Below are 26,129 nucleotides of genomic sequence, written 5' to 3'. Positions count from 1 at the left end.
AGATAAAATATATTTGTATGCGCTTTACAAAACAACCTTACTAGAAGGAGACTTTAAAAAAAGAAACCAAAAGCTGGGAATAACAGTCCCCATAAAACTAACCTAGGGAAAGGTTAGGTTTGGGTTTTTTGTTGTTGTTTTGCATCAGTGAGAGAGGGGAACACACATGAACTATATAAACCACTGACCACTGTTTTGCATCTACCTTGACACCAAGGTTAGTAATACAGCTCTTACAAGAGCTATGAAACTAAAGAGGAACCCTGCACCACCCTCTTTAATTCCATCCCTCCTTCAAGTGGCTCCCTCAGCTCTTGCGCTGTCTTTCCCTGCTCTAGCTCTCCAGGCAACCTCTGTGGTGGAGGAGAAGAACTTGCAAGCCTCCCCTCCTTCCCCACTTCACACACGGTGGAAATAGTCGCTTACCTCTGGGTCAGCACTCAGAGGCTGACTGAGCATGCTCACTTAGAGTAAGACTGCATTGCGTTCCTCCTTGACCTGCGGGAGCCACAGATATGCGTGAAACAACTGCTTGTAGCTCCTGAGCTGCAGTTTGGCCATCCCTGGACTATGCTTTCTTTTCCGACATATTATAATAATAATAATAATAATAATAATATTTTATTTTTATATCCCGCCCTCCCCGCCAGGCGGGCTCAGGGCGGCTAACAGACATGGGGTCCCATGATTCACATTCACATTCAAGGATTGATATGTGCTGGATAGCAAAAACCTTAGTAGTTAATCTAGAGAGTGCAAAGATATAACCAAAAGTCTTTGCAGATCGTAATCCAAAACGGAGGCAGAAGGGGAAGATGGAGATTAAAAGAGATTCTCTGTCAGAACTGGTTAGGCCCTGCCTCTGCTCACTCAGGTAGAGGGATGCTAATTCTGCATGGCTCCTCTTGAGAGATCCCAGGCTGACCCCCCAGTTTTGGAGAGCCCTCCTGCTCTGGAGGAAGTTACAGTTCTGCTCCAAGCCAATACGAATGGATGCTGAGCTCACAACTTTCATGCCAGTAGCTCCAAAGTAGAGAATTTTTTTCTCACAAGATTCCACAGCTTAGAGGGAGTAATTTAGTGAATTTCCATACTGTCACCTTTACGAATAAGGCAGAGACAAGACTCCTGTAAATGAGCATCCGGGAAAACTTTAAACATGTTTCCCTGCAGGCTTTTCTGTGTTGCCTTTCTGAGTGTCAGGTTTGTGACCATTAGTTCGTCCTATGCACATGGTATGTATATTTGCAGGCCTTAAAGTGACACTTCTGAAAGTAAATTTCCCAAACAGGACACGGCAGGCGATTGCTGAGATGCCACTAGAACCACTGGCCAACTCCCACCTTTTCCTGGGCTTGGCCCAGTCCAGGGGCATAGTGAGGGGGATGCCCAGACCCCCACAAAACCCCCCATGGCCCCTTCTCCATAGATCGGGGCAAGGGAGGCCCTGGTGCTGCCTTCTCTTAGGAAAGGATCCTGCGTGCCCTTTGTGAAGGAGCTGAGAAGGAGCGATAAGCAGGGCGGGGGGAGGGAGCAGTCACGCAAGGCTGCCAGCCAGTTTCTCAAGGGATCGACCAAGCTAAAAAGGACTCATCACAGCCCCCCCAGTCGGCCAGGTAGACAGCTGCCTAGGGTGTGCCAGCAGCATGGGTGGGCAGTGGGCGCCCCCTCCCCACACACCACCTTCCCTGCCACCATCGCACTTGCCCTTGCTGGGCAGGGGGCGGCCCAGACGGGGTGGGAGGTGGTAGAGCAGCAGAATCCACACAGCCACCGCTCCCCCCAGCAGCAGCAGCACCACCACCACCAGTGGCAGCAGCCAGCCCCCTCCCACACTGCAGCTCCCTGGCCACCAACCGCCTTGCTTGCGCTGCGCTCTGACTGGCCAGGGAGGGGTGCTGCTGTGGTAACTCCCTGAACCGAGGGAGGAGCCGGCAGCAGCCCCGATGACCAGCTTCCTTCCCCGGACGGTGGCTCAGTGGTAGAGCATCTGCTTGGGAAGCAGAAGGTCCCAGGTTCAATCCCGTGCATCTCCAAAAAAGGGTCCAGGCAAATAGGTGTGAAAAACCTCTGCTTGAGACCCTGGAGAGCCATGAATGGGCTGTGGCTCAGTGGTAGAGCATCTGCTTGGGAAGCAGAAGGTCCCAGGTTCAATCCCTGGCATCTCCACCTAAAAAGGGTCCAGGCAAATAGGTGTGAAAAACCTTCGCTTGAGACCCTGGAGAGCCATGAATGGGCTGTGGCTCAGTGGTAGAGCATCTGCTTGGGAAGCAGAAGGTCCCAGGTTCAATCCCCGGCATCTCCACCTAAAAAGGGTCCAGGCAAGTAGGCGTGAAAAACCTCCGCTGGAGAGCCATGAATGGGGCTGTGGCTCAGTGGTAGAGCATCTGCTTGGCAAGCAGGAGGCCCCAGGTTCAATCCCCGGCATCTCCAACTAAAAGGGTCCAGGCAAGTAGGCATGAAAAACCTCAGCTGGAGACCCAGGAGAGCCATGAATGGGTTGTGGCTCAGTGGTAGAGCATCTGCTTGGGAAGCAGAAGGTCCCAGGTTCAATCCCCGGCATCTCCACCTAAAAAGGGTCCAGGCAAGTAGGTGTGAAAAACCTCAGCTGGAGACCCTGGAGAGCCATGAATGGGGCTGTGGCTCAGTGGTAGAGCATCTGCTTGGTAAGCAGAAGGTCCCAGGTTCAGTCCCCGGCATCTCCAAAAAAGGGTCCAGGCAAATAGGTGTGAAAAACCTCAGCTTGAGACTCTGGAGAGCCATGAATGGGGCTGTGGCTCAGTGGTAGAGCATCTGCTTGGCAAGCAGGAGGCCCCAGGTTCAATCCCCGGCATCTCCAACTAAAAGGGTCCAGGCAAGTAGGCATGAAAAACCTCAGCTGGAGACCCATGAATGGGTTGTGGCTCAGTGGTAGAGCATCTGCTTGGGAAGCAGAAGGTCCCAGGTTCAATCCCCAGCATCTCCAGCTAAAAGGGTCCAGGCAAGTAGGCATGAAAAACCTCAGCTGGAGACCCAGGAGAGCCATGAATGGGTTGTGGCTCAGTGGTAGAGCATCTGCTTGGGAAGCAGAAGGTCCCAGGTTCAATCCCCGGCATCTCCAACTCAAAAGGGTCCAGACAAGTAGGCGTGAAAAACCTCAGCTGGAGACCCAGGAGAGCCATGAATGGGTTGTGGCTCAGTGGTAGAGCATCTGCTTGGGAAGCAGAAGGTCCCAGGTTCAATCCCCGGCATCTCCAACTCAAAAGGGTCCAGGCAAGTAGGCGTGAAAAACCTCAGCTTGAGACCCTGGAGAGCCGCTGCCAGTCTGAGAAGACAATACTGACTTTGATGGGCCAAGGGTCTGATTCAGTAGAAGGCAGCTTCATATGTTCACCGCCCCTGACCTCCTGCACCCGGGCGAACCCCTTCCCGCTCTGGGCTGCCACCTCCCTGGCAGAGGGAGGGAGGGGGCGTGGCCTTGGCGGTGGGGGAGAGGCCTGGGCTGGCCCTCCCGTGCGGGACCACCTGGAGCTGCTTTCTGCCAACGTGCCCTCCTCTTTCCTTTGGCAGTGCCTACTGCGGTGGCCTGTGGCTGGCAGCTGTCTGCGTGTTGTGCCAGATGGCGGAGGTCCTGGGTGCGAGTGAAGTGCAGCAGAAGTATGTGGCCATCCTGGCCAAGGGCACGGAGGCCTTTGAGCGGCTGCTCTGGAACGGTGGGTTTCAGTGGGGCAAGGGGGGGAGGGAGGGAGTGTGCTGGAGGCCCTCCTCTTACAGGCTCTCCCCTCCCCTCCCCTCCCCTCCCCCCAGGGAAATACTACAGCTATGACAGCAGCCAGAGGGCCTCGTCCAGCAGCGTGATGGCCGACCAGCTGGCCGGGCAGTGGTTTCTCCGGGCGTGCGGCCTGGGCAAGGGACCCACAGAGGTGAGGGGCTGGGGGGCAGGGGAGGTCAAGAGGGCCCAGTGGAGGCTTGGGGGGATCCCAGGAAGGCCTGTCCTGAAGCCTCTCCCTCCCTCTTCGCCCTGCCCAGGTTTTCCCGCAGGCCCACGTGCTGAGTGCCCTGAAGACCATCTTTGAGCTGAACGTGATGGGCTTCTCACAGGGCACGATGGGGGCGGTGAACGGCATGCGTCCCTCCGGGGTGCCAGACACCTCCAGCCTGCAGGCGGACGAAGTGTGGGTCGGGGTGGTGTATGCGCTGGCAGCCACCATGATCCAGGAGGTGGGTCTGGGGGGATGGGGTGAGCTGGGCTGGGCGGAGGGCCTTGTAGGCAGCGTGGCTGACCTCTTTCCTGTCTGCTGCTGCAGGGCCTGGTGGAGGAGGCTTTCCATACCGCCGAGGGCTGCTACCGCACCGTGTGGGAGCGGCTGGGCATGGCCTTCCAGACGCCCGAGGCCTTTTGCCAGAAGAAGGTCTTCCGCTCCCTGGCCTACATGCGGCCCCTCAGCATCTGGAGCATGCAGCTGGCTTGGGAGAACAGGGCTGCTGGGGCCCCACCCGCCCCGCTTGACTCTTGAGCTGGGGGCACCAGAAGTCCTGCCAGGGGGGCACTCCTGCGGACGCCTGGAGCTCAGCAACCTGGGCACCAGCTGGTGTCCTTCCCTCCCTCCCTCCGGCCCCCCATGGCCGGAGTGCCCTGCCCCCCAGCAGAGGGTGGGTTCCTGCTGCTGCCCCCTGAGGAGGGAGGGGCCACTGCCTGGGGGGGGCAGCTGCTGCATGGCTGGCTGGCCAACCTCCAAAGGGACCAACCGGTGTGTATGAAGGATCCCCCACTCTGCCCCGCCTCAGCAGCCGCTCCGTGGGGGGCTTCGCTATCAGTCCTCTCTGTGCCCTCCCCACCCCCAAAAGCGAGAGGGGCTTCCCCTGCTGCGCCCCACCCTCCTCTCACCCCCACTCCTTTGATTTGCACACAATGTCAATCAAGCCTGGTACAATCTGGTTTGCTCCGGAGTTGTTTTTAGATGTGGACTAGTTTTAATTTAAAGCAAATAAAGAACTGGTGAAGGAGTGTCTCTCTCTAGCTGGCTATTGCGGGGGGGGCATGCCCTGCTCTGCCAGAGTGCGGGGGGGGGGGGCTTTGGGTCGCAGGAGGGGGAAGCAGAGAGGAGGCACGGCGGGGGGGAGCTTCATGCCCCTGGGCCGAGGGGCTGCTTGGTCTGCAACGGGGTAAGGAGGCCGCTGGCTCTGGACACAGAGGCTCCGCTGAGCGGCGGGGGTCTCCTCCCTCCCCACCAGGGAGTGGCAATCGCTGCGTCTTTCAGCAGGAGGCTGCCCTGTCTCTCTTGCTGAGGAGGCCTTCTGTTGAGGAGGAGGAGAGCGGAAGTGTTCCCTTTGGCCGGGGCCTCTTTTCCTGGAGTAGGAAGCCCCCCATAGGCCCTGTGGCTGTGTCCTGCTGGGCCCTTTGGCCAGGCCTGCTGCTGCTCTTCAGGCCAAGCTGGCTGCTGACCCTGGGGCCAAAGAGGCTGGGCCAAGCCAGGGAGAGAAGGCAAAAGGAAGCTGAAGAGCCAGACGCCAAAGGCTAATGAACCTTGTAAGAGAAGATTGATGATCAATAATCAAAGGTTTCTGGCCACCATTCAAGACATACGTCCTGTACACAAACTTCACAAAAGAGCAATAAATACAAGTCAGTGATGTCTACATATGTATTCAGCTCTCTTTCTACAACCACTCTAAATTCAAGTAGAATGGAAAACTGCCAATGTAAAACATTTATTTTTATTTTATTTGGAAGGAGGAATCTCCTTTCCAAAGACATTAATTCCAAAGCTTCAGGACTGCTGGTGCTGCTGCATTCTCCAGAGCTGTCAATGGCTTGTTATTTCGAGCAGTGGAGCAACAGACAGCTTTTAGAGGGGACTGGATCAACATCTGGAGCAGAGGTCCATCAGTGGCTCTTAGTCATAGAGTATAGCTGGCACTCTCTCTCTCTGGGGCAGAGATGCTCTGTATTCTTGGTGCTTGGGGGGCACAGTGGAAGGGCTTCTAGTGTCCTGGCCCCACTGATGGACCTCCCGATGGCACCTGGGGATTTTTGGCCACTGTGTGACACAGAGGGTTGGACTGGATGGGCCATTGGCCTGATCCAACAGGGCTTCTCTTATGTCTGGGGCAGGGATGCTCTGTATTCTTGGTGCATGGGGGGGCACAGTGGGAGGGCTTCTAGTATCTTTTTTTTTTAACTTTAAACATTTTATTAAGGCATAAAAGTAGCTTACAATCCATAGTGCAAGAAGTTTACCGTCAAGATTAACGGAAATAACATCGTAAGCTTAATAGACAGAATACAGAGCAAAAACAACATTTAAAAACAAAATACAAACTGAAGGTAATAATAATTATAGTTATAATAACAATAAAATAAAATAAGATCAGGGAAAGGAAAAAGGAAGATAATACACTTTAGATAACTTGAAATTAACTTGTTAAGAGAATTTTATAGCAAAAGGAAATCCTTATACATTTTATTTTTAGAATAAGAGTTAGCATAAAATGGATCGGTGTCAAGCTTTTCTAGAATGGGGAGCCAAGTTGCCAGATATTTAGCGTAGGCTTGGTATGGGTCTTTGTGGTCTATGGCTGCCTGAATTTTATCCATTACAATGTGTTCCCAGACTTTAAGTAGCCAGTTGTCAAGTGTCAAATTCAATGAGTTTTTCCAGGACTGCGCAATCGTGGTTTTAGCAGCTGTCAGGAGTTTAACTATCAAGGATTTTTTAGAAGATGAGAGCCGGGTATCGGACCAATGATTGAGAAGTATCCTTGTTGGTTCATCTGGGATCAAGACCCCAGTTAGGGAGGAGAGATGGGCACAAATTGAGGTCCAGAATGGTCTGATTTTGGGGCAGTCCCACCAGCAGTGAAAATAAGAGGCTTTGAGCCCACAGTTTCTCCAGAAGTCTGAAGAGCCTAACTGGGTCATATGGGAGAACTGGTTAGGAGTAAGGTACCAACGTGCTATCAATTTAAAGTTTTGTTGAGATATATTTATAATGGTTTGTAGGGCATCACTAGCCCATATAGAGTCCCATTGGTCGGGAGAAAGGATGATGCCACAGTCTTTATGCCATTGGGTGGTGTAAGAGGGTAAGGTTGCTTCGAGTTTAGACAATAGGATTTGATACAGCCGTGAAATGAGACTTTTAGGCGTTCTCTCTTCGTGAAAATGAAGAACCAGATGTTCGTAGTCAGATGAAGGGCGAGAAAATGAAGAGATCACTTTAGGGTCCTGAAGAAAGTGCCTGATTTGAAAGTATTCAAACCAAGGTGCTGGCTTAGTCAAAACTTGGTCTAGATCATTTTTAGGTAGAAGTTGTTTAGAAGATGAAAGAAGATTAAAGAAAAAAACTTTTGAGGAGTCTCTCCAGACCTTGAAAGAAAAGGGTAGTTGGGCAGGAAGGAAATATTTTTGTCCTATAAAAGATGAGATAGTAGAGAGTCCTGGAGCCAGAAAATGACGCTCCGAATCCCATACTGACAAGAGCGCCCTGAGGAATGGGTTCATGAATTGCCACGGTGGGCGTTCATTTTTCTTGAGCCATAATAGTTCGTAGTATTTCAGTGGGGTAAAGTGAGCTTCCTCTATGGGCGTCCACGGCGGCGGGGGATGTTGGTACAATATTTTGGTCATCTGGGATAAAATAGTAGCTTTATAATACTTTGCAATGTCGGGAACTGCTAGGCCACCTTTTTGTCTTGATCGACATAAAGTAGAAACTTTGATTCTAGGCTTTTTATATTTCCAGATAAAGGAGGTCAGTATTTGTTGCCAGGATTTTAAGGTAGGCTGAGAGATCTCAATAGGAAGAGCCCGAAAAAGATATAAAAACTTGGGGAAAATAAAGGATTTAATTACATGGATTCTTTCCATCCAGGATAGTTGCAACTTATCCCATTGCTTGAGCGTGGTAGTAATCTCAGAAGCCGTGGCCGTGTAGTTAGTTTTTAATAGGCCAGCTATATTTAAGGGGATTTTCAGCCCCAAATAGGACCAGGAATCAGAGACCCAATGAAAGGGGTAGTTTGCAACTATGTCTTTTTTAGAAGTATCGGAAATTTTAATCGGGTAGAGAATTGATTTCGAGTGGTTAACTGTAAGACCTGAAAGTTTACTATAATCAGACAGGAGAGAGGAAACGGCTTTAATAGACTGTAGTGGATTTGTAATATATAAGACTATATCGTCGGCAAATAAACTTATTTTAAAAGTAGAATTTTGGACAGAGATACCAGAAAACTCTGAAGAAAGCCGTATCAAATTTGCAAAGGGCTCTATGACAATGGCGAATAGCAGTGGTGATAGGGGGCACCCTTGACGAGTCCCTCTTTCTAGGATAAGTGAAGGGGACTGTTGACCATTGATTTGTATAAACGCGGATGGACAGGAATACAAAGAATCTATAACCGTTCTGAACCTAGGTCCGAAACCCATATGATGTAAGACTTTTTTAAGGAAGAGAGGTTCTACACTATCGAAGGCCTTCTCTATATCTAAGGCAAGAATGCAGGAGTCGTATGGCTGAAAAGTACAATATTGAATTAAGTTAATTGTTTGTCTAGTATTGTCCGTGATATCGCGATTCGGAATAAATCCTGATTGGTTGGTGTGAATATAGAGCCCTATGATTGTGTTCAATCTAGCAGTCAAAATGGAAGTAAATATTTTATAATCGTTATTTAGTAAAGAAATGGGGCGGTGAGATTTAACATTTAATGGGTCTTTGTCTTTTTTGGGAATCATAACTATTTTCGCCTGGGACCAGGAGGGAGGCATACAGCCGGAGTCCAGAACAAGATTGCAAACAGTGGTAAGGTGAGGTACCAGGGAAAGATTGAATTTTTTATAAAATTCTGAAGGTAGTCCATCTCTACCTGGGGTTTTATTGATTTTGGAGGCCTTAATGGCGTCAACGACTTCAAGGGAAGAGATCGGAGAATCTAAAAAGGCTTGGTGTTCGTGGGAGAGTTGGGTAAGGATCTTCTGGTTTTGAAAAAAGTGGTCTATTAGGTGAGAAGGAGGATTGGACGAGGTATATAGCTGTTGGAAAAACTGATGGAAGGTGTCCAAGATTTTTTTATTTGATGAGTGTATTTTGCCAGAGTTGCCTCTAAGACATTTAATCTGTCTCTCACCTAGCTCTTTCCTGAGTTTCCACGAGAGTAGCTTCAACGAACGGGGGTGGTTATACCAGTATTTTTGTTTCATGAATAGTAGATTTTTTTGAATATTAGATGTTTCCAATAAGTCTAGTTTCTGTCTTTCGAGAACAAGTTTTTGGTAAATTTTATTAGAGCAGGTTTGCTTGTGTTTTTGTTCCAAGTGTTTAATATTGTCTAAAATAAGTTGTTTCAGTTCTAATTTTCTTTTTTTGTAGGCCGAATGCAGGGAGATACACTTGCCTCGCAGAACAGCTTTCATTGCGTCCCACACAATTTCTTTGGAAACCCCACAATCCAAATTGTTTTTGAAATAAAGATTAATCTCTTGCTCTAATTGTGTACAAAATTCTTGGTTCAGAAGGAGTGATTTATTTAATGTCCAATTAAATGAAGGCCTGTCCTGAGAACCAACATGCAGTGTGCACTCCAACCAGGCATGGTCGGAAAGTGTCCTGAGGCCAATATTGGTGTAAGAAACCTGGTTCAATAAGGAGGGAGAAATAAGAAAATAATCAATCCTTGTAAAGGTATTGTGTAATGCCAAGAAGTAGGTGTAGTCCTTAACCCCTGGGTTATGCAGTCTCCAAACGTTACATAGGTTAAAATTATGAAGGACAGATTGCATAGGTGCTGGGGAAGAAGTCGGGGGAGAGTGTGGTTTAAAGGATCTGTCCCACCTGGGGTCTATGATTTGGTTAAAGTCCCTCCCTATAATGACTGCCCCTTCTTGGAAAAGGGCAAGTTTAGAGAGCGTGTCTTTTATAAAGGTAATTTGTGAGGAGTTGGGAGCATATAGAGAAACCAGAGTGAAAGGAGAGTCATTAAGTGCACCAAAATAAGTGGTTCTGGAGGGGACATTGGCCTGATCCAACAGGGCTTCTCTTATGTTCTTATGTGACACAGAGTGTTGGACTGGATGGGCCATTGACCTGATCCAACAGGGCTTCTCTTATGTTCTTATGTGACACAGAGTGTTGGAATTGATGGGCCGCTGGCCTGATCCAACAGGGCTTCTCTTATGTGACACAGAGTGTTGGACTGGATGGGCCACTGGCCTGATCCAGTAGGGCTTCTCTTATGTGGCACAGAGTGTTGGACTGGATGGGCCATTGCCCTGATCCAACAGGGCTTCTCTTATGTGACTGGAGGGGCCATTGACCTGATCCAACATGGCTTTTCTTCTGTTTTTATGTGACACAGAGTGTTGGACTGGATGGGCCACTGGCCTGATCCAACAGGGCGTCTCTTATGTTCTTATGTGACACAGAGTGTTGGACTGGAGGGGCCCTTGGCCTGATCCAGCAGGGCTTCTCTTATGTTCTTATGTGACACAGAGTGTTGGACTGCAGGGGCCCTTGGCCTGATCCAGCAGGGCTTCTCTTATGTTCTTATGTGACACAGAGTGTTGGACTGGATGGCCATTGGCCTGATCCAGCAGGGCTTCTTTTATGCTCTTATGTGACACAGAGTGTTGGACTGGATGGCCATTGGCTTGATCCAGCAGGGCTTCTCTTATGTGACACAGAGTGTTGGGCGGGAGGGGCCCTTGGCCTGATCCAACAGGGCTTCTCTTATGTTCTTATGTGACACAGAGTGTTGGACTGGAGGGGCCCTTGGCCTGATCCAGCAGGGCTTCTCTTATGTTCTTATGTGACACAGAGGGTTGGACTGGATGGCCATTGGCCTGATCCAGCAGGGCTTCTCTTATGTTCTTATGTGACACAGAGTGTTGGACTGGAGGGGCCCTTGGCCTGATCCAGCAGGGCTTCTCTTATGTTCTTATGTGACACAGAGTGTTGGGCGGGAGGGGCCCTTGGCCTGATCCAACAGGGCGTCTCTTATGTTCTTATGTGGCACAGAGTGTTGGGCGGGAGGGGCCCTTGGCCTGATCCAACAGGGCGTCTCTTATGTTCTTATGTGACACAGAGTGTTGGACTGGAGGGGCCCTTGGCCTGATCCAGCAGGGCTTCTCTTATGTTCTTATGTGACACAGAGTGTTGGACTGCAGGGGCCCTTGGCCTGATCCAGCAGGGCTTCTCTTATGTTCTTATGTGACACAGAGTGTTGGACTGGATGGCCATTGGCTTGATCCAGCAGGACTTCTCTTATGTTCTTATGTGACACAGAGTGTTGGACTGCAGGGGCCCTTGGCCTGATCCAGCAGGGCTTCTCTTATGTTCTTATGTGACACAGAGTGTTGGACTGCAAGGGCCCTTGGCCTGATCCAGCAGGGCTTCTCTTATGTTCTTATGTGACACAGAGTGTTGGACTGGAGGGGCCATTGGCCTGATCCAGCAGGGCTTCTTTTATGCTCTTATGTGACACAGAGTGTTGGACTGGATGGCCATTGGCTTGATCCAGCAGGGCTTCTCTTATGTGACACAGAGTGTTGGGCTGGAGGGGCCCTTGGCCTGATCCAACAGGGCTTTTCTTATGTTCTTATGTGACACAGAGTGTTGGACTGGAGGGGCCATTGACCTGATCCAACGTGGCTTTTCTTCTGTTTTTATGTGACACAGAGTGTTGGACTGGGTGTGCCGTCCTCTCTTCCTTGGCTGCAGAGCTCAAGAGCTTCCCTCTGCAGCTCCCAGTCAGGCCTTTGGGAATGATGAGGCAGGTGAGGCCTTGGGATTCAGGCTGGACTGGAGGCTTCATGTTGTAGAGACTCAGCACTCTGACCCACAGCAGCCGGCCAGCTCAGGAGCACCCTGGCTTCAGCTCAGGCTGGGGCCACAGTGTGGCAACAGGCTGCTTGAGAAGCCTTCTCCACCCCCACCCCATCTTCTGGGCCCCAGCCTGGCCCTGACCAAGCCCAGCCTGCCGCAACCCTCTCCTGCCTGCCGTGGGTCTTGCCAGCCAGGGCTTGTCCTGCCCTTGACCCACCTTCTCAGCCTGCAGAGGAGGAGGAGGAGGAAGAAAATCCCAGGCCGAATTCCCCTTCCTGCGGTTGGGGCTGTTGATGCTGGCAGAGCTCCCAGGCCAGGCCACGGCCCCCATGACCACGTGGGCGGAAGCTCTTGCCTAATCCAGGGCTTTTGGAGACAGGATGTTGTGCTTTAGTCTGGGGCGAATACTGGCAAGCCAAAGACTGCCGCAATTGTTATTGCTAATGAACCTTGCAACAGAAAGTTTACAGGAAAGCATCAAAAGTATCTAGCCACCATTCAAGACTTATACCCTGTACACAAACCTCACAAAAGGGCAATGTACACAATTCAGATGTCTAAGTATGTCATATGCAGAGTCTCTTTCTAAGGCCCTTCACAACTGCTCTAAACTTAAAGTGAAATGGGAAACTAATCGCGCCGGTACATAAGAGCATAAGAGAAGCTGTAATGTACCAGTCGCGGAGACGAGCGTAGGGCAACGTAGTTTATTACATGGTACAAAACAAGATGGAAGAGAGAGAACACGCGGGCCGGGCCCCGCATATATACAGCACCGGAACTATTCTTCCTGCTGGCCTGTCCAATGTAGGCCAGCCATATTTCCCGCCACTAGCTGTGATTGGCGGGTGGCAGCGCCCTGCGCGGAGGCACCTTTGGGATGTTCTCAGTTGCCTCCGCTGCTGGGCGGACTAACGCTATTTTGCTGTTGCGTTATTATGAAATGGTGGCGTTCTGTGAACGCCATACATTACACTCCTCCCCCCTTAGTTCGTGACATAATCCTGGAGGTAGGCGGGAGGTCGGCGCTCCCGTGTTGAATGCCTTGGGGTTGCTTGCGGTGCCGGGGCGGCTTCGGTTTCCGGGGTCCCTCCAGGGGCCTGAGCGTCGGTGGGCTGCGGGTCTGTTTCTTGGGGTTGGTTCCCCTCTGCTTGCGGGTGTCGGCTTGGTGCTTGCGCAGGGGTTGTTGGTGGCTCCTCGGACCCCGCCACTTCCCTCGTCTCCATGGGTACCTCTGGTAGGGTCCGGCGGCGCATCTGGTCGATGTGCCGGCGTAGGATCTGTCCCCCCTTGGTGGATACCTCGTAGTGGCGGGACCCCACGACCCGTAGTACCCGCCCGGCTACCCACTCTGGTCCCGAAGCGTAGTTGCGGGCGAACACTGGGTCCCCCGCGAAGAACCCCCTAGCCGCGTCTCTGACCTCCGGGGATCCTCGCACGTCGGAGGCTCGGTCCAGCCTTGTGGTGAGCTTGCGTCCCATGAGTAGCTCGGCTGGGCTGACCCCGGTGACTGGGTTCGGGATGACCCGGTTGTCGAAGAGGAACGCGGCTAGTCTGTGGTCCCAATCTCCCTGCACTATTCTGCCCAGGGCCTCTTTTGTTGTACGAACCATCCGCTCGGCCTAGCCGTTGGTGGCCGGGTGGAAGGGGGCCGACCTTATGTGTCTTATGAGGTACCTTTGGAGGAATGCCTGGAATTCCCCCGAGGTAAATGCTGCCCCATTGTCTGAGACCACGGTGTCCGGGATGCCGTGGGTGCACAGGACCCTGCGCAGTGCTCTAATTGCCGCTGCGGAGGAGGTGGACCCCACGGGGATGACCTCTAACCATTTTGTGTATGCGTCTACAATGATTATAAAGATCTGCCCCTGGAATGGCCCCGCGAAGTCTATGTGGAGCCGGGACCAAGGTTTCCTTGTCGTCTCCCACCGTGTAGCCGGGGCGCTGGGTGGGTCCGGCCGCGACTCCTGGCACGCGCTGCACCGTTGGACCCATTTTTCAATCTCCCCGTCCATTCCCGGCCACCACACATAGCTCCTGGCTAGGGCCTTCATTCTCACTATGCCCGGGTGTGTTTCATGGAGTGATTCCAGGACCCGTTTCTGTGGGGGGGGGGACCACCACCCGGCTCCCCCATAGCAGGCACCCCTTGTGGGCTGCAAGTTCCTCCCGTCTCATTTTGTAGGGCTTGAACTCTTCCCCCATGTCCCCCTCTGGCCACCCCCTCACCACCCAGTCGAGCACCCTTGCCAGAGTTTTATTTTTCCCAGTGGCCTTGGCCACTTCTGCCGCGTGGAGGGGCTGGTCTGGGAGTGACTCGACTGACATGACTTGGTGTGCTGGGGCAGGATCAGGGCCCGTGTCTGGAAGCGGCAAGCAGCTGAGTGCGTCCGCGTGGCCCATCGCCTTCCCCGCCCTGTGTACTAAGGTGTAGGTGTATGAGTTGAGGAATTGGTTCCACCTCAACACCCTTTGGGACAGGATTTGTGGAGTTTGGCGGTCTGGGGCCAGCAGACCCAAGAGCGGCTTATGGTCGGTCGCTATTGTGAACCGGCGCCCGTACAAATAATCGTTAAATTTGTGGACCCCCGCTACAATGGCCAGGGCTTCCTTGTCGATTTGAGCGTAATTGCGCTCCGCCGATGTCAGTGTGCGCGAATAGTAAGCGACCGGTACCTCCCGGCGGTCCGGTAGTTGGTGTCCCAGGACTGCGCCCACCCCGTACGGCGATGCATCGCATGCCAGGATGACCGGAAAGCGCTCGTCGAAGTGGTGCAGCACCGCGTTTGAGACCAGAACGTCCTTCACTGCCTGGAAAGCGGCGGCTTGCCTCTTCCCCCACACCCATGGAGCTTTTTTGTCCAGTAACCGGTGTAGGGGCTTGGCAATGGCCGCCTTGTGGGGTATGAATGTGTGGTAAAAATTGAGAACCCCCAGGAAGCTCTGTAGCTCCGCTTTACACGTGGGGGCTGGGGCTTGGACGATGGCCCTTGGTTTTCTCCTCGGTCGGGTGGATTCCCTCCGCGTCCACGGCGAATCCCAGAAACTCCACCCGTGGCACCCCCAGCAAGCACTTTTCCCTCTTTACTCTTAGGCCAGCAGCTTGGAAGCGGCGGAGCACTTCCCTGAGGCGGTTGCTGAACTCCTCAGGGTCCGGGGCGGCGATTAAAACGTCGTCGAAAAACGGCTGGACTCCGGGAATCCCTTTGAGGAGAGCATCCATTATACTCTGGAAGATCCCCGGAGCTACGCTGACCCCAAACTGTAGCCTGTTCACCCTGAACGCCCCCCTGTGGGTGACAATCGTCTGTGCCTCGGCCGTTTTGGCATCCACTGGGAGCTGCTGGTAGGCTTGTGCCAAGTCCAACTTCCCGAAAATCTTTGACCCCGCAAGGGCGGCCAGAACGTGGCTGACTACCGGCACTGGGTATGGGTTATCTTGGAGCGCTTTTTTGATTGTGCACTTATAGTCTGCACATATCCGCACTTCCCCATTGGGTTTGACCGGAGTCACTATGGGGGTCTCCCACATGGCATAGTCGACCGGCTCCAGGACCCCCTGTGCTACTAAGCGGTCCAACTCCGCCTCGATTTTAGGCTTCAGGGTGAAGGGGACCCTCCTTGCCTTGAGCCGGATCGGTCTGACCGTTGGGTCGAGCGGTAGGGAGATGGCCGGGCCCTTGTAACTACCCAACGACCCGTCAAATACGTCTGGGAACTCTCTGCACACCTCCCCGAACCCTCCTGCTGTGGTCGTTTGCGCCACCTCAATGCGGATTCCCAAGGGGCCGAACCATGCAAGACCCAACAGGGTGGTAAGCGGTCGCTTGACCACCAGGATGTCTAGCGGGCCCCTGAAGGACCCTCGCTCCACGTGTACCCTTGCCCACCCCGCGATCTGAACCGGGTTTTTCTGGAAGTCCCGCAAGATAAAATTTGCCGGTCGCAGCTGCACCCCCTGGCTGGGGCATAGCTTTCTCAGGGTCTCCTCCGTGATTATGGAAATGGAGGAGCCTGAGTCCACTTCCATGAGGCAGGGGGCTCCTTCTATGAGGACCGCCATATTGATCTTGTTGGGGGTGGTAAGGGGCAAGTTCAGTACCTGGAGTGTAGTGGAGGCCGTGGAGTGGGACTCAGCAGCCTCGTGGTGTGCGGTTGGCCGCGGGCGGTAGGACTTGGCTCGGCAAGCCCGCGCTATGTGGCCGGTCTTCCCGCAGCTCCTGCAGTCCCAGGTCCGGTACTGGCAGTCCTGTCGGTCGTGGGGGTCGCCGCAGCTGGCGCATTTGGTCCTTTCGTTGGTGCGTTGATTCGGCCGTTCGCTGGCTCGGGGGCTCTGTGGAGCTCGGGCGGTTGGTCCTGTCGAGCGGCGCATCTGGAAGGCTTCTCCCTCATCCTGGTGCTCGGGTTCCAGCTCCTCGTGGAGGGCGGTCTCGGTCTTGGCCCTGGGGAAGGTCCGGGTGGTCCTCTCGAACGCCACAGCCTCGCTGAAGGCGCTCTGGAGGGTGAGCTCTTCTTTGGCGAAGAGCTTCTGCTGGAGCCTCTCGTCGCGGAGACCCCACGTGAATCGGTCGGCCAGGGTGTCTTCCAGCTGGGGGAAGTTGCAGTTCCCGGCGATTTTGCGGAGGGCCGCCAAGTAGTCAGCAGCCGATTCCCCTGCAGCCTGGTCCCTTCTGTGGAACAGGAACCTGCGGGCCACCCGTGAAGGCTGGGGCGAGAAATGGCCGGTGAGGAGCCTGATGATGTCCTCGTAGGACTTCTCCGTTAGGCGGTCGGGAGCCGAGAAACCCTTGGCGATCTCGAACGTGGCCGGGCCGCAGACGCTCAGGAGAACGTCCCTCTTCATGCTAGCGTCGGTGACCTTGTTGGCCCTAAGGTAGAACTCAACCCGTTCCGCATAGGACTCCCAGCCCTCGGGATTTGCGGGGTCGAAGGTCTCGATGTAGCCGGTGGTTCCGCGCTGGGTTGCCATGGCGGCGGCTGTGACCCGTGGTTGCCCTAGATCTCCGTAGTAGCCGATGAGGCTAGCATCCCATCCTCATCGCCACTGTAATGTACCAGTCGCGGAGACGAGCGTAGGGCAACGTAGTTTATTACATGGTACAAAACAAGATGGAAGAGAGAGAACACGCGGGCCGGGCCCCGCATATATACAGCACCGGAACTATTCTTCCTGCTGGCCTGTCCAATGTAGGCCAGCCATATTTCCCGCCACTAGCTGTGATTGGCGGGTGGCAGCGCCCCGCGCGGAGGCACCTTTGGGATGTTCTCAGTTGCCTCCGCTGCTGGGCGGACTAACGCTATTTTGCTGTTGCGTTATTATGAAATGGTGGCGTTCTGCGAACGCCATACATTACAGAAGCCATGTTGGATCAGGTCAATGGCCCCTCCAGTCCAACACTCTCAGTCACATAAGAACATAAGAGAAGCCCTGTTGGATCAGGCCAATGGCCCATCCAGTCCAACACTCTGTGTCACATAAGAACATAAGAGAAGCCATGTTGGATCAGGCCAATGGCCCGTCCAGTCCAACCCTCTGTGTCACATAAGAACAGAAGAAAAGCCCTGCTGGATAAGGCCAAGGGCCCCTCCAGTCCAACACTCTGTGTCACATAAGAACATAAGAGAAGCCCTGCTGGATAAGGCCAAGGGCCCCTCCAGTCCAACACTCTGTGTCACATAAGAACATAAGAGAAGCCCTGCTGGATCAGGCCAATGGCCATCCAGTCCAACACTCTGTGTCACATAAGAACATAAGAGAAGCCCTGCTGGATCAGGCCAATGGCCATCCAGTCCAACACTCTGTGTCACATAAGAACATAAGAGAAGCCCTGTTGGATCAGGCCAGTGGCCCATCCAGTCCAACACTCTGTCACATAAGAGAAGCCCTGTTGGATCAGGCCAATGGCCACTCCAGTCCAACACTCTGTCACATAAGAACATAAGAGAAGCCCTGCTGGATAAGGCCAAGGGCCCCTCCAGTCCAACACTCTGTGTCACATAAGAACATAAGAGAAGCCCTGCTGGATCAGGCCAATGGCCATCCAGTCCAACACTCTGTGTCACATAAGAACATAAGAGAAGTCCTGCTGGATCAGGCCAATGGCCATCCAGTCCAACACTCTGTGTCACATAAGAACATAAGAGAAGCCCTGTTGGATCAGGCCAATGGCCATCCAGTCCAACACTCTGTGTCACATAAGAACAGAAGAAAAGTCATGTTGGATCAGGTCAATGGCCCCTCCAGTCCAACACTCTGTGTCACATAAGAACAGAAGAGAAGCCCTGCTAGATCAGGCCAATGGCCCATCCAGTCCAACACTCTGTGTCACATAAGAACATAAGAGAAGCCCTGCTGGATAAGGCCAATGGCCATCCAGTCCAACACTCTGTGTCACATAAGAACATAACAGAAGCCCTGCTGGATCAGGCCAATGGCCCCTCCAGTCCAACACTCTGTGTCACTTAAGAACATAAGGGAAGCCCTGCTGGATCAGGCCAATGGCCATCCAGTCCAACACTCTGTGTCACATAAGAACATAAGAGAAGCCCTGCTGGATCAGGCCAATGGCCATCCAGACCAACACTCTGTGTCACATAAGAACATAAGAGAAGCCCTGCTGGATCAGGCCAAGGGCCCCTCCAGTCCAACACTCTGTGTCACATAAGAACATAAGAGAAGCCCTGTTGGATCAGGCCAGTGGCCCATCCAGTCCAACACTCTGTCACATAAGAGAAGCCCTGTTGGATCAGGGCAATGGCCCATCCAGTCCAACACTCTGTGTCACATAAGAGAAGCCCTGCTGGATCAGGCCAGTGGCCCATCCAGTCCAACACTCTGTGTCACATAAGAACATAAGAGAAGCCCTGTTGGATCAGGCCAGCGGCCCATCAAGTCCAACACTCTGTGTCACATAAGAACATAAGAGAAGCCCTGTTGGATCAGGTCAATGACCCATCCAGTCCAACACTCTGGGTCACATAAGAACATAAGAGAAGCCCTGTTGGATCAGGCCAATGGCCCACCCAGTCCAACACTCTGTGTCACATAAGAACATAAGAGAAGCCCTGTGGATCAGGCCAAGGGCCCCTCTAGCCCAACACTCTGTGTCACATAAGAACATAAGAGAAGCCCTGCTGGATCAGGCCAATGGCCATCCAGTCCAACACTCTGTGTCACATAAGAACATAAGAGAAGCCCTGCTGGATCAGGCCAATGGCCATCCAGTCCAACACTCTGTGTCACATAAGAACATAAGAGAAGCCCTGTTGGATCAGGCCAATGGCCATCCAGTCCAACACTCTCTGTCACATAAGAACATAAGAGAAGCCCTGTTGGATCAGGCCAGTGGCCCATCCAGTCCAACACTCTGTCACATAAGAGAAGCCCTGTTGGATCAGGCCAATGGCCACTCCAGTCCAACACTCTGTCACATAAGAACATAAGAGAAGCCCTGCTGGATAAGGCCAAGGGCCCCTCCAGTCCAACACTCTGTGTCACATAAGAACATAAGAGAAGCCCTGCTGGATCAGGCCCATGGCCATCCAGTCCAACACTCTGTGTCACATAAGAACATAAGAGAAGTCCTGCTGGATCAGGCCAATGGCCATCCAGTCCAACACTCTGTGTCACATAAGAACATAAGAGAAGCCCTGTTGGATCAGGCCAATGGCCATCCAGTCCAACACTCTGTGTCACATAAGAACAGAAGAAAAGCCATGTTGGATCAGGTCAATGGCCCCTCCAGTCCAACACTCTGTGTACATAAGAACATAAGAGAAGCCCTGCTAGATCAGGCCAATGGCCATCCAGTCCAACACTCTGTGTCACATAAGAACATAAGAGAAGCCCTGCTGGATCATGCCAATGGCCCCTCCAGTCCAACACTCTGTGTCACTTAAGAACATAAGGGAAGCCCTGCTGGATCAGGCCAATGGCCATCCAGTCCAACACTCTGTGTCACATAAGAACATAAGAGAAGCCCTGCTGGATCAGGCCAATGGCCATCCAGACCAACACTCTGTGTCACATAAGAACATAAGAGAAGCCCTGCTGGATCAGGCCAAGGGCCCCTCCAGTCCAACACTCTGTGTCACATAAGAACATAAGAGAAGCCCTGTTGGATCAGGCCAGTGGCCCATCCAGTCCAACACTCTGTCACATAAGAGAAGCCCTGTTGGATCAGGGCAATGGCCCATCCAGTCCAACACTCTGTGTCACATAAGAGAAGCCCTGCTGGATCAGGCCAGTGGCCCATCCAGTCCAACACTCTGTGTCACATAAGAACATAAGAGAAGCCCTGTTGGATCAGGCCAGCGGCCCATCAAGTCCAACACTCTGTGTCACATAAGAACATAAGAGAAGCCCTGTTGGATCAGGTCAATGACCCATCCAGTCCAACACTCTGGGTCACATAAGAACATAAGAGAAGCCCTGTTGGATCAGGCCAATGGCCCACCCAGTCCAACACTCTGTGTCACATAAGAACATAAGAGAAGCCCTGCTGGATCAGGCCAATGGCCATCCAGTCCAACACTCTGTGTCACATAAGAACATAAGAGAAGCCCTGCTGGATCAGGCCAATGGCCATCCAGTCCAACACTCTGTGTCACATAAGAACAGAAGAAAAGCCATGTTGGATCAGTTCAATGGCCCCTCCAGTCCAACACTCTGTGTCACATAAGAACATAAGAGAAGCCCTGCTGGATCAGGCCAATGGCCATCCAGTCCAACACTCTGTGTCACATAAGAACATAAGTGAAGCCCTGCTGGATCAGGCCAATGGCTATCCGGTCCAACACTCTGTGTCACATAAGAACAGAAGAAAAGCCATGTTGGATCAGGTCAATGGCCCCTCCAGTCCAACAGTGGAGGGGCCATTGGCCTGATCCAACAGGGCTTCTCTTATGTGACAGAGTGTTGGACTGGATGGGCCACTGCCCTGATCCAACAGGGCTTCTCTTATGTTCTTATGTGACAGAGTGTTGGACTGGATGGGCCACTGGCCTGATCCAACAGGGCTTCTCTTATGTTCTTATGTGACACAGAGTGTTGGACTGGGTGGGCCATTGGCCTGATCCAGCAGGGCTTCTTTTATGTTCTTATGTGACCCAGAGTGTTGGACTGGATGGACCATTGACCTGATCCAACAGGGCTTCTCTTATGTTCTTATGTGACACAGAGTGTTGGACTTGATGGGCCGCTGGCCTGATCCAACAGGGTTTCTCTTATGTTCTTATGTGACACAGAGTGTTGGACTGGATGGGCCACTGGCCTGATCCAGCAGGGCTTCTCTTATGTGACACAGAGTGTTTGACTGGATGGGCCATTGCCCTGATCCAACAGGGCTTCTCTTATGTGACAGAGTGTTGGACTGGATGGGCCACTGGCCTGATCCAACAGGGCTTCTCTTATGTTCTTATGTGACACAGAGTGTTGGACTGGATGGGCCGTTGGCCTGATCCAACAGGGCTTCTCTTATGTTCTTATGTGACACAGAGTGTTGGACTGGGTGGGCCACTGGCCTGATCCAAATGGCTTTTCTTCTGTTCTTATGTGACTGAGAATGTTGGACTGGAGGGGCCATTGACCTGATCCAACATGGCTTCTCTTATGCTCTTATGTACCGGCGCGATTAGTTTCCCATTTCACTTTAAGTTTAGAGCAGTTGTGGAGGGCCTTGGAAAGAGACTCTGCATATGACATACTTAGACATCTGAATTGTGTACATTGCCCTTTTGTGAGGTTTGTGTACAGGGTATAAGTCTTGAATGGTGGCTAGATACTTTTGATGCTTTCCTGTAAACTTTCTGTTGCAAGGTTCATTAGCAATAACAATTGCGGCAGTCTTTGGCTTGCCAGTATTCGCCCCAGACTAAAGCACAACATCCTGTCTCCAAAAGCCCTGGATTAGGCAAGAGCTTCCGCCCACGTGGTCATGGGGGCCGTGGCCTGGCCTGGGAGCTCTGCCAGCATCAACAGCCCCAACCGCAGGAAGGGGAATTCGGCCTGGGATTTTCCCCTTCTTCCTCCTCCTCCTCCTCTGCAGGCTGAGAAGGTGGGTCAAGGGCAGGACAAGCCCTGGCTGGCAAGCCCCACGGCAGGCAGGAGAGGGTTGCGGCAGGCTGGGCTTGGTCAGGGCCAGGCTGGGGCCCAGAAGATGGGGTGGGGGTGGAGAAGGCTTCTCAAGCAGCCTGTTGCCACACTGTGGCCCCAGCCTGAGCTGAAGCCAGGGTGCTCCTGAGCTGGCCGGCTGCTGTGGGTCAGAGTGCTGAGTCTCTACAACATGAAGCCTCCAGTCCAGCCTGAATCCCAAGGCCTCACCTGCCTCATCATTCCCAAAGGCCTGACTGGGAGCTGCAGAGGGAAGCTCTTGATCTCTGCAGCCAAGGAAGAGAGGAAAGAAGCTGCCTGGGGAGGTGGTGGAGAATCCCTGGGGTGCAGGGATGGGCAGGGCTTCTGCTTGTGGGCCTTGATCCAGCATTGCCTCGCCCCCCCCCCAATCTGGTGGTGTCATTTGCTGACCTCGGGCACTGCTGGCTCGCTCCTGGCCACCTCCTGCAAAAGATGCTGTGATCCTCAGGCATTGCTGGCACGGGACTGCTGGGGGGTGGCGCCATCCCTCTCCCCTCCCCACCCCCTCCCCTCCTCCCTCCCCTCCCCTCCTTCCCACCCTCTTCCCCCAGAGCCTTCTGCCTTCCCTCCAGCCTCTGCTGCCATTTGGCTGCCCTTCTTTGCTGCTGCTGCTCCTTCCCCAGCAACCAGCATCAGTCAGATCCAGGCTGCATAGAATCCTAGAAGCCTAGAGTTGGAAGGGACCTCTAGGGCCATCTAGTCCTACCCCCTGCACAATGCAGGAAACTCACAAACACCTCCCCCTAAATCCATAGGATCTTCATTGCTGTCAGATGGCCATCAAGCCTCTGTTGAAAAACCTCCAGGGAAGGAGAGCCCACCACCTCCCGAGGAGGAAGCCTGTTAGAATCATAGAAGAGTTGGAAGGGACCTCTAGGGCCATCTAGTCCTACCCCCTGCACAATGCAGGAAACTCACAAACACCTCCCCCTAAATTCACAGGATCTTCATTGCTGTCAGGTGGCCATCTAGCATCTGTTGAAAAACCTCCAAGGAAGGAGAGCCCACCACCTTCCGAGGAGGAAGCCTGTTAGAATCATAGAAGAAATGGAAGAGACCTCCAGGGTCATCTAGTTCAACCCCCTGCACAATGCAGGAAACTCACAAACACCTCCCCCTAAATTCACAGGATCTTTATTGCTGTCAGAGGGCCATCAAGCCATCTCCCGAGGAGGAAGCCTGTTAGAATCATAGAAGAGTTGGAAGGGACCTCTAGGGTCATCTAGTCCTACTCCCTGCACAATGCAGGAAACTCACAAACACCTCCCCCTAAATTCACAGGATGCTTCATTGCTCCTTCTAGCCTCTGTTGAAAAAACTCCAAGGAGAGACCACCACCTCCCGAGGAGGAAGCCTGTTCCACTGAGGAACTGCTCTAACGGTCAGGAAGTTCATAGAATCAAAGAGTTGGAAGGGACCTCTAGGGTCATCTAGTCCAACCCCCTGCACAATGCAGGAAACTCACAAACACCTCCCCCTAAATTCACAGGATTTTCCTTGCTGTCAGATGGCCATCTAGCCTCTGTTGAAAAACCTCCAAGGAAGGAGAGCCCACCACCTCCCCAGGAGGAAGCCTGTTCCACTGAGGAATCGCTCTAACGGTCAGGAAGTTCTTCCTAATGTTGAGCCGGAAACTCTTTTGATTTAATTCCAATCCGTTGGTTCTGGTCCTACCTTCCAAGGCCACAGAATACAATTCCACCCCATCCTCTAGATGAGGTCACCCTTTGGGCAAAACAGAGAGGCTGGTGGGGGGAGGGAGCTGTTCCTGTCTCCTGCTGGGCCACTCCGGGTCAGCCCAAGGAAAGCCCCTGCCTCACGCACTGCTTAGTTGGCCAGGCCAAGCTGTGGCCACAGCATAGAGGACAATGACCAGCTGGCTTAGGTGGGCTTAAAAGGAGGATGTGGGGGGGATGAGGGGAAGAGTTAGCAATTGGCTCTGGTCCCCTGGTTCTCCTCGGCGTGGGGCCTGGCCCGTGGAGATTCGCCAGGCTCAGATCTTCTTCCCCACTCAAATTCATCTCAATGTGAAATCCCTTGGCAATCGATGCTGCTAACCTGTGGACAGTGGTTGGTTTTCTCTCTGCCCTGCTGGCCCAGCTGCTGTGCTTAAATGGCTGGGAGTGGAGGGCTTGGAGGAGGGGCTGCTCCCCCCCCCCCCCCGCCTCTGCAGCTGAGAGTCCACTGGGGCTGAGAACGTGGGGCTTGGCCCTGGCCGCGCTCCTCTGGCCGCGTGGGTCAGCATAAGGGTTGCCAGGGCCAAGTCAAGAAATATCTGGGGACTTTGGGGGCAAAGGTGGGACAAGCACAACTGAACTCCGGAGGAAGTTCTGGCCACCACACTGAAAGGGACCACGCTCCTTTGAAACGCCTTCCGTCCGCTGGATATAAGGGAGAGGGGCACCTTCCTTTGGGGCTCATAGATTCGGACCCCCTGCTCCAATCTCTTTGAACCTTGGAGGGGGTTATAAGGAGAGGCACCGGATGCTATGCCGAAAATTTGGTGCCCCTACCTCAAAAAACAGCTCCCCCCGAGCCCCAGATACCCACAGATCAATTCTCCATTATATCCTATGGGAATCGGTCTCCCTGGGGAATCATGGAGTGCCCAGCTGACACTCCCCTCCCCCTCACTTTCTGCTGACCCTGAAGTGGGGGGAGGGCCTCCAAACGGGGGGATCCCCTGCCCCCACCTAGTCAGCCCCACAGCAGCCCTCCCCTCGCAGAGAAGGGCAGCCAAGATGGCGGAGGAGGGCGGAAGGCCGAGGTGGGGGAAGAGGAGCCACACCCAGCAGCCCTGTGCCAGCAACACCTCAGGGCCACTTGGCACCTTTTGCAGGGCCTGGCCGAGGGCGAAATGGCAGTGCCCAAGGTCAGCACCACGGAGTTCAGTGGCCCGGAAGTGCTGACTTCTGCTCCGCTGGGCTTTGGCCAGAATGATTTGCACTTCCTCCTCCACTCCTGTTCCCAAGTGGGCGGGGGGGGGGGGGGGCGGGGGCGGAGTGGCACTCTTGTGGTCGGCATCAGTGAGCTCCCAGCCCCTCAGCCCTTTTCAGGAGCTTGGCTGCCTTCCCCTCCAGAGGCCAACATGGTCTCCTTCCTGTTCCCAGCCTCCAGTCCCCCATCCAGTGGAGAAGGCTGAAGAGGGGAAGTTGGCCTCTGCCTGTCCAGCTGGGCTGGGCTGGAAACCGGGTGGGGTCTGGCTAAACCCCCTCTCAGAGAGAGGCCTGGGCGAGAGCTGGACCCTGCAACGGAGGGAGGGCTGAGGCAGCTGAGCTCTCTTCTGGCCAGGGCCCAGGCAGGCAGCAGAGCTTCTGTGGCAGCAGCCACCCCCCCCCCCCCCCCGTCTTGGCAGGAAGATGCCCCCCAGCATGCACTCGGACGGGAGACCTTGGAATACCAGGGCTTGGATGCAGGGCAGGCAATACTATGAAGCCTTCTCTCTGAAATACATCCAAGCCCCACTAGGGGTCACCAGAAGTCACCTCGACTCTCAGGGAGATACAAATGCTGACCAAGGGAAAGGAAGGGGAAGGGAAACACTTTCCCTATGAAGAAAGGTTAAAACACTTGGGGCTCTTTAGCTTGGAGAAACATCGACTGCGGAGTGACATGATAGAGGTTTACAAGATTATGCATGGGATGGAGAAAGGAGAGAAAGAAGTCCTTTTCTCCCTTTCTCACAATGTGAGAACGCGTGGGCATTCAATGAAATTGCTGAGCAGTCAGGTTAAAGTGGATAAAAGGAAGTCCTTCTTCACCCAAAGGGTGATTAACATGTGGAATTCACTGCCACAGGAGGTGGTGGCGGCTGCAAGCATAGCCAGCTTCAAGAGGGGGTTAGATAAAAATATGGAGCAGAGGTCCATCAGTGGCTATTAGCCACAGTGTGTGTGTGTGTGTGTGTGTGTATATATATATATATAATTTTTTTGGCCACTGTGTGACACAGAGTGTTGGACTGGAGGGGCCACTGGCCTGATCCAACATGGCTTCTCTTATTTCTTATGCCTTTTTCTGTGCAGCAGGTGAAGACGAGGCTCTCTGAGAAGTTTCCGAGGGGGTTGTTTTTGGCAAGCTGACAATTCCTGGGAGTGGGGAAACAATTTTTCAAGGTGGGGTGGTCATGACTTCTCTCTTGATACGTGTCACACTGCCACTAGGAATTTAATTACAAACACTTTATATAACAT

General features: G+C 53.2%; 1 protein-coding gene across 1 annotated transcript in view; it reads left to right on the top strand.

The window, feature by feature from the left end:
- The window catches only part of GBA2 (glucosylceramidase beta 2), a 29,565-nt gene extending 24,578 nt beyond the window's left edge, over nucleotides 1-4,987 (top strand). The window contains exons 14-17 of the mRNA XM_060263526.1: nucleotides 3,550-3,692; nucleotides 3,787-3,902; nucleotides 4,009-4,200; nucleotides 4,287-4,987. Of these exons, the coding sequence (XP_060119509.1) occupies nucleotides 3,550-3,692; nucleotides 3,787-3,902; nucleotides 4,009-4,200; nucleotides 4,287-4,496 (661 nt within the window). The 3' untranslated portion in view covers nucleotides 4,497-4,987. The remainder of the gene's footprint in view (nucleotides 1-3,549; nucleotides 3,693-3,786; nucleotides 3,903-4,008; nucleotides 4,201-4,286) is intronic.
- Nucleotides 4,988-26,129: the final 21,142 nt, after the last annotated feature.

This window comes from Heteronotia binoei, unplaced genomic scaffold (genome assembly GCF_032191835.1).
Source record: "Heteronotia binoei isolate CCM8104 ecotype False Entrance Well unplaced genomic scaffold, APGP_CSIRO_Hbin_v1 ptg000322l, whole genome shotgun sequence".
Taxonomy (NCBI): Eukaryota; Metazoa; Chordata; class Lepidosauria; order Squamata; family Gekkonidae; genus Heteronotia; species Heteronotia binoei.
The sequence above is the reverse complement of the archived record's forward strand: the minus strand, read 5'-3'. Positions and strand labels throughout refer to the sequence as shown.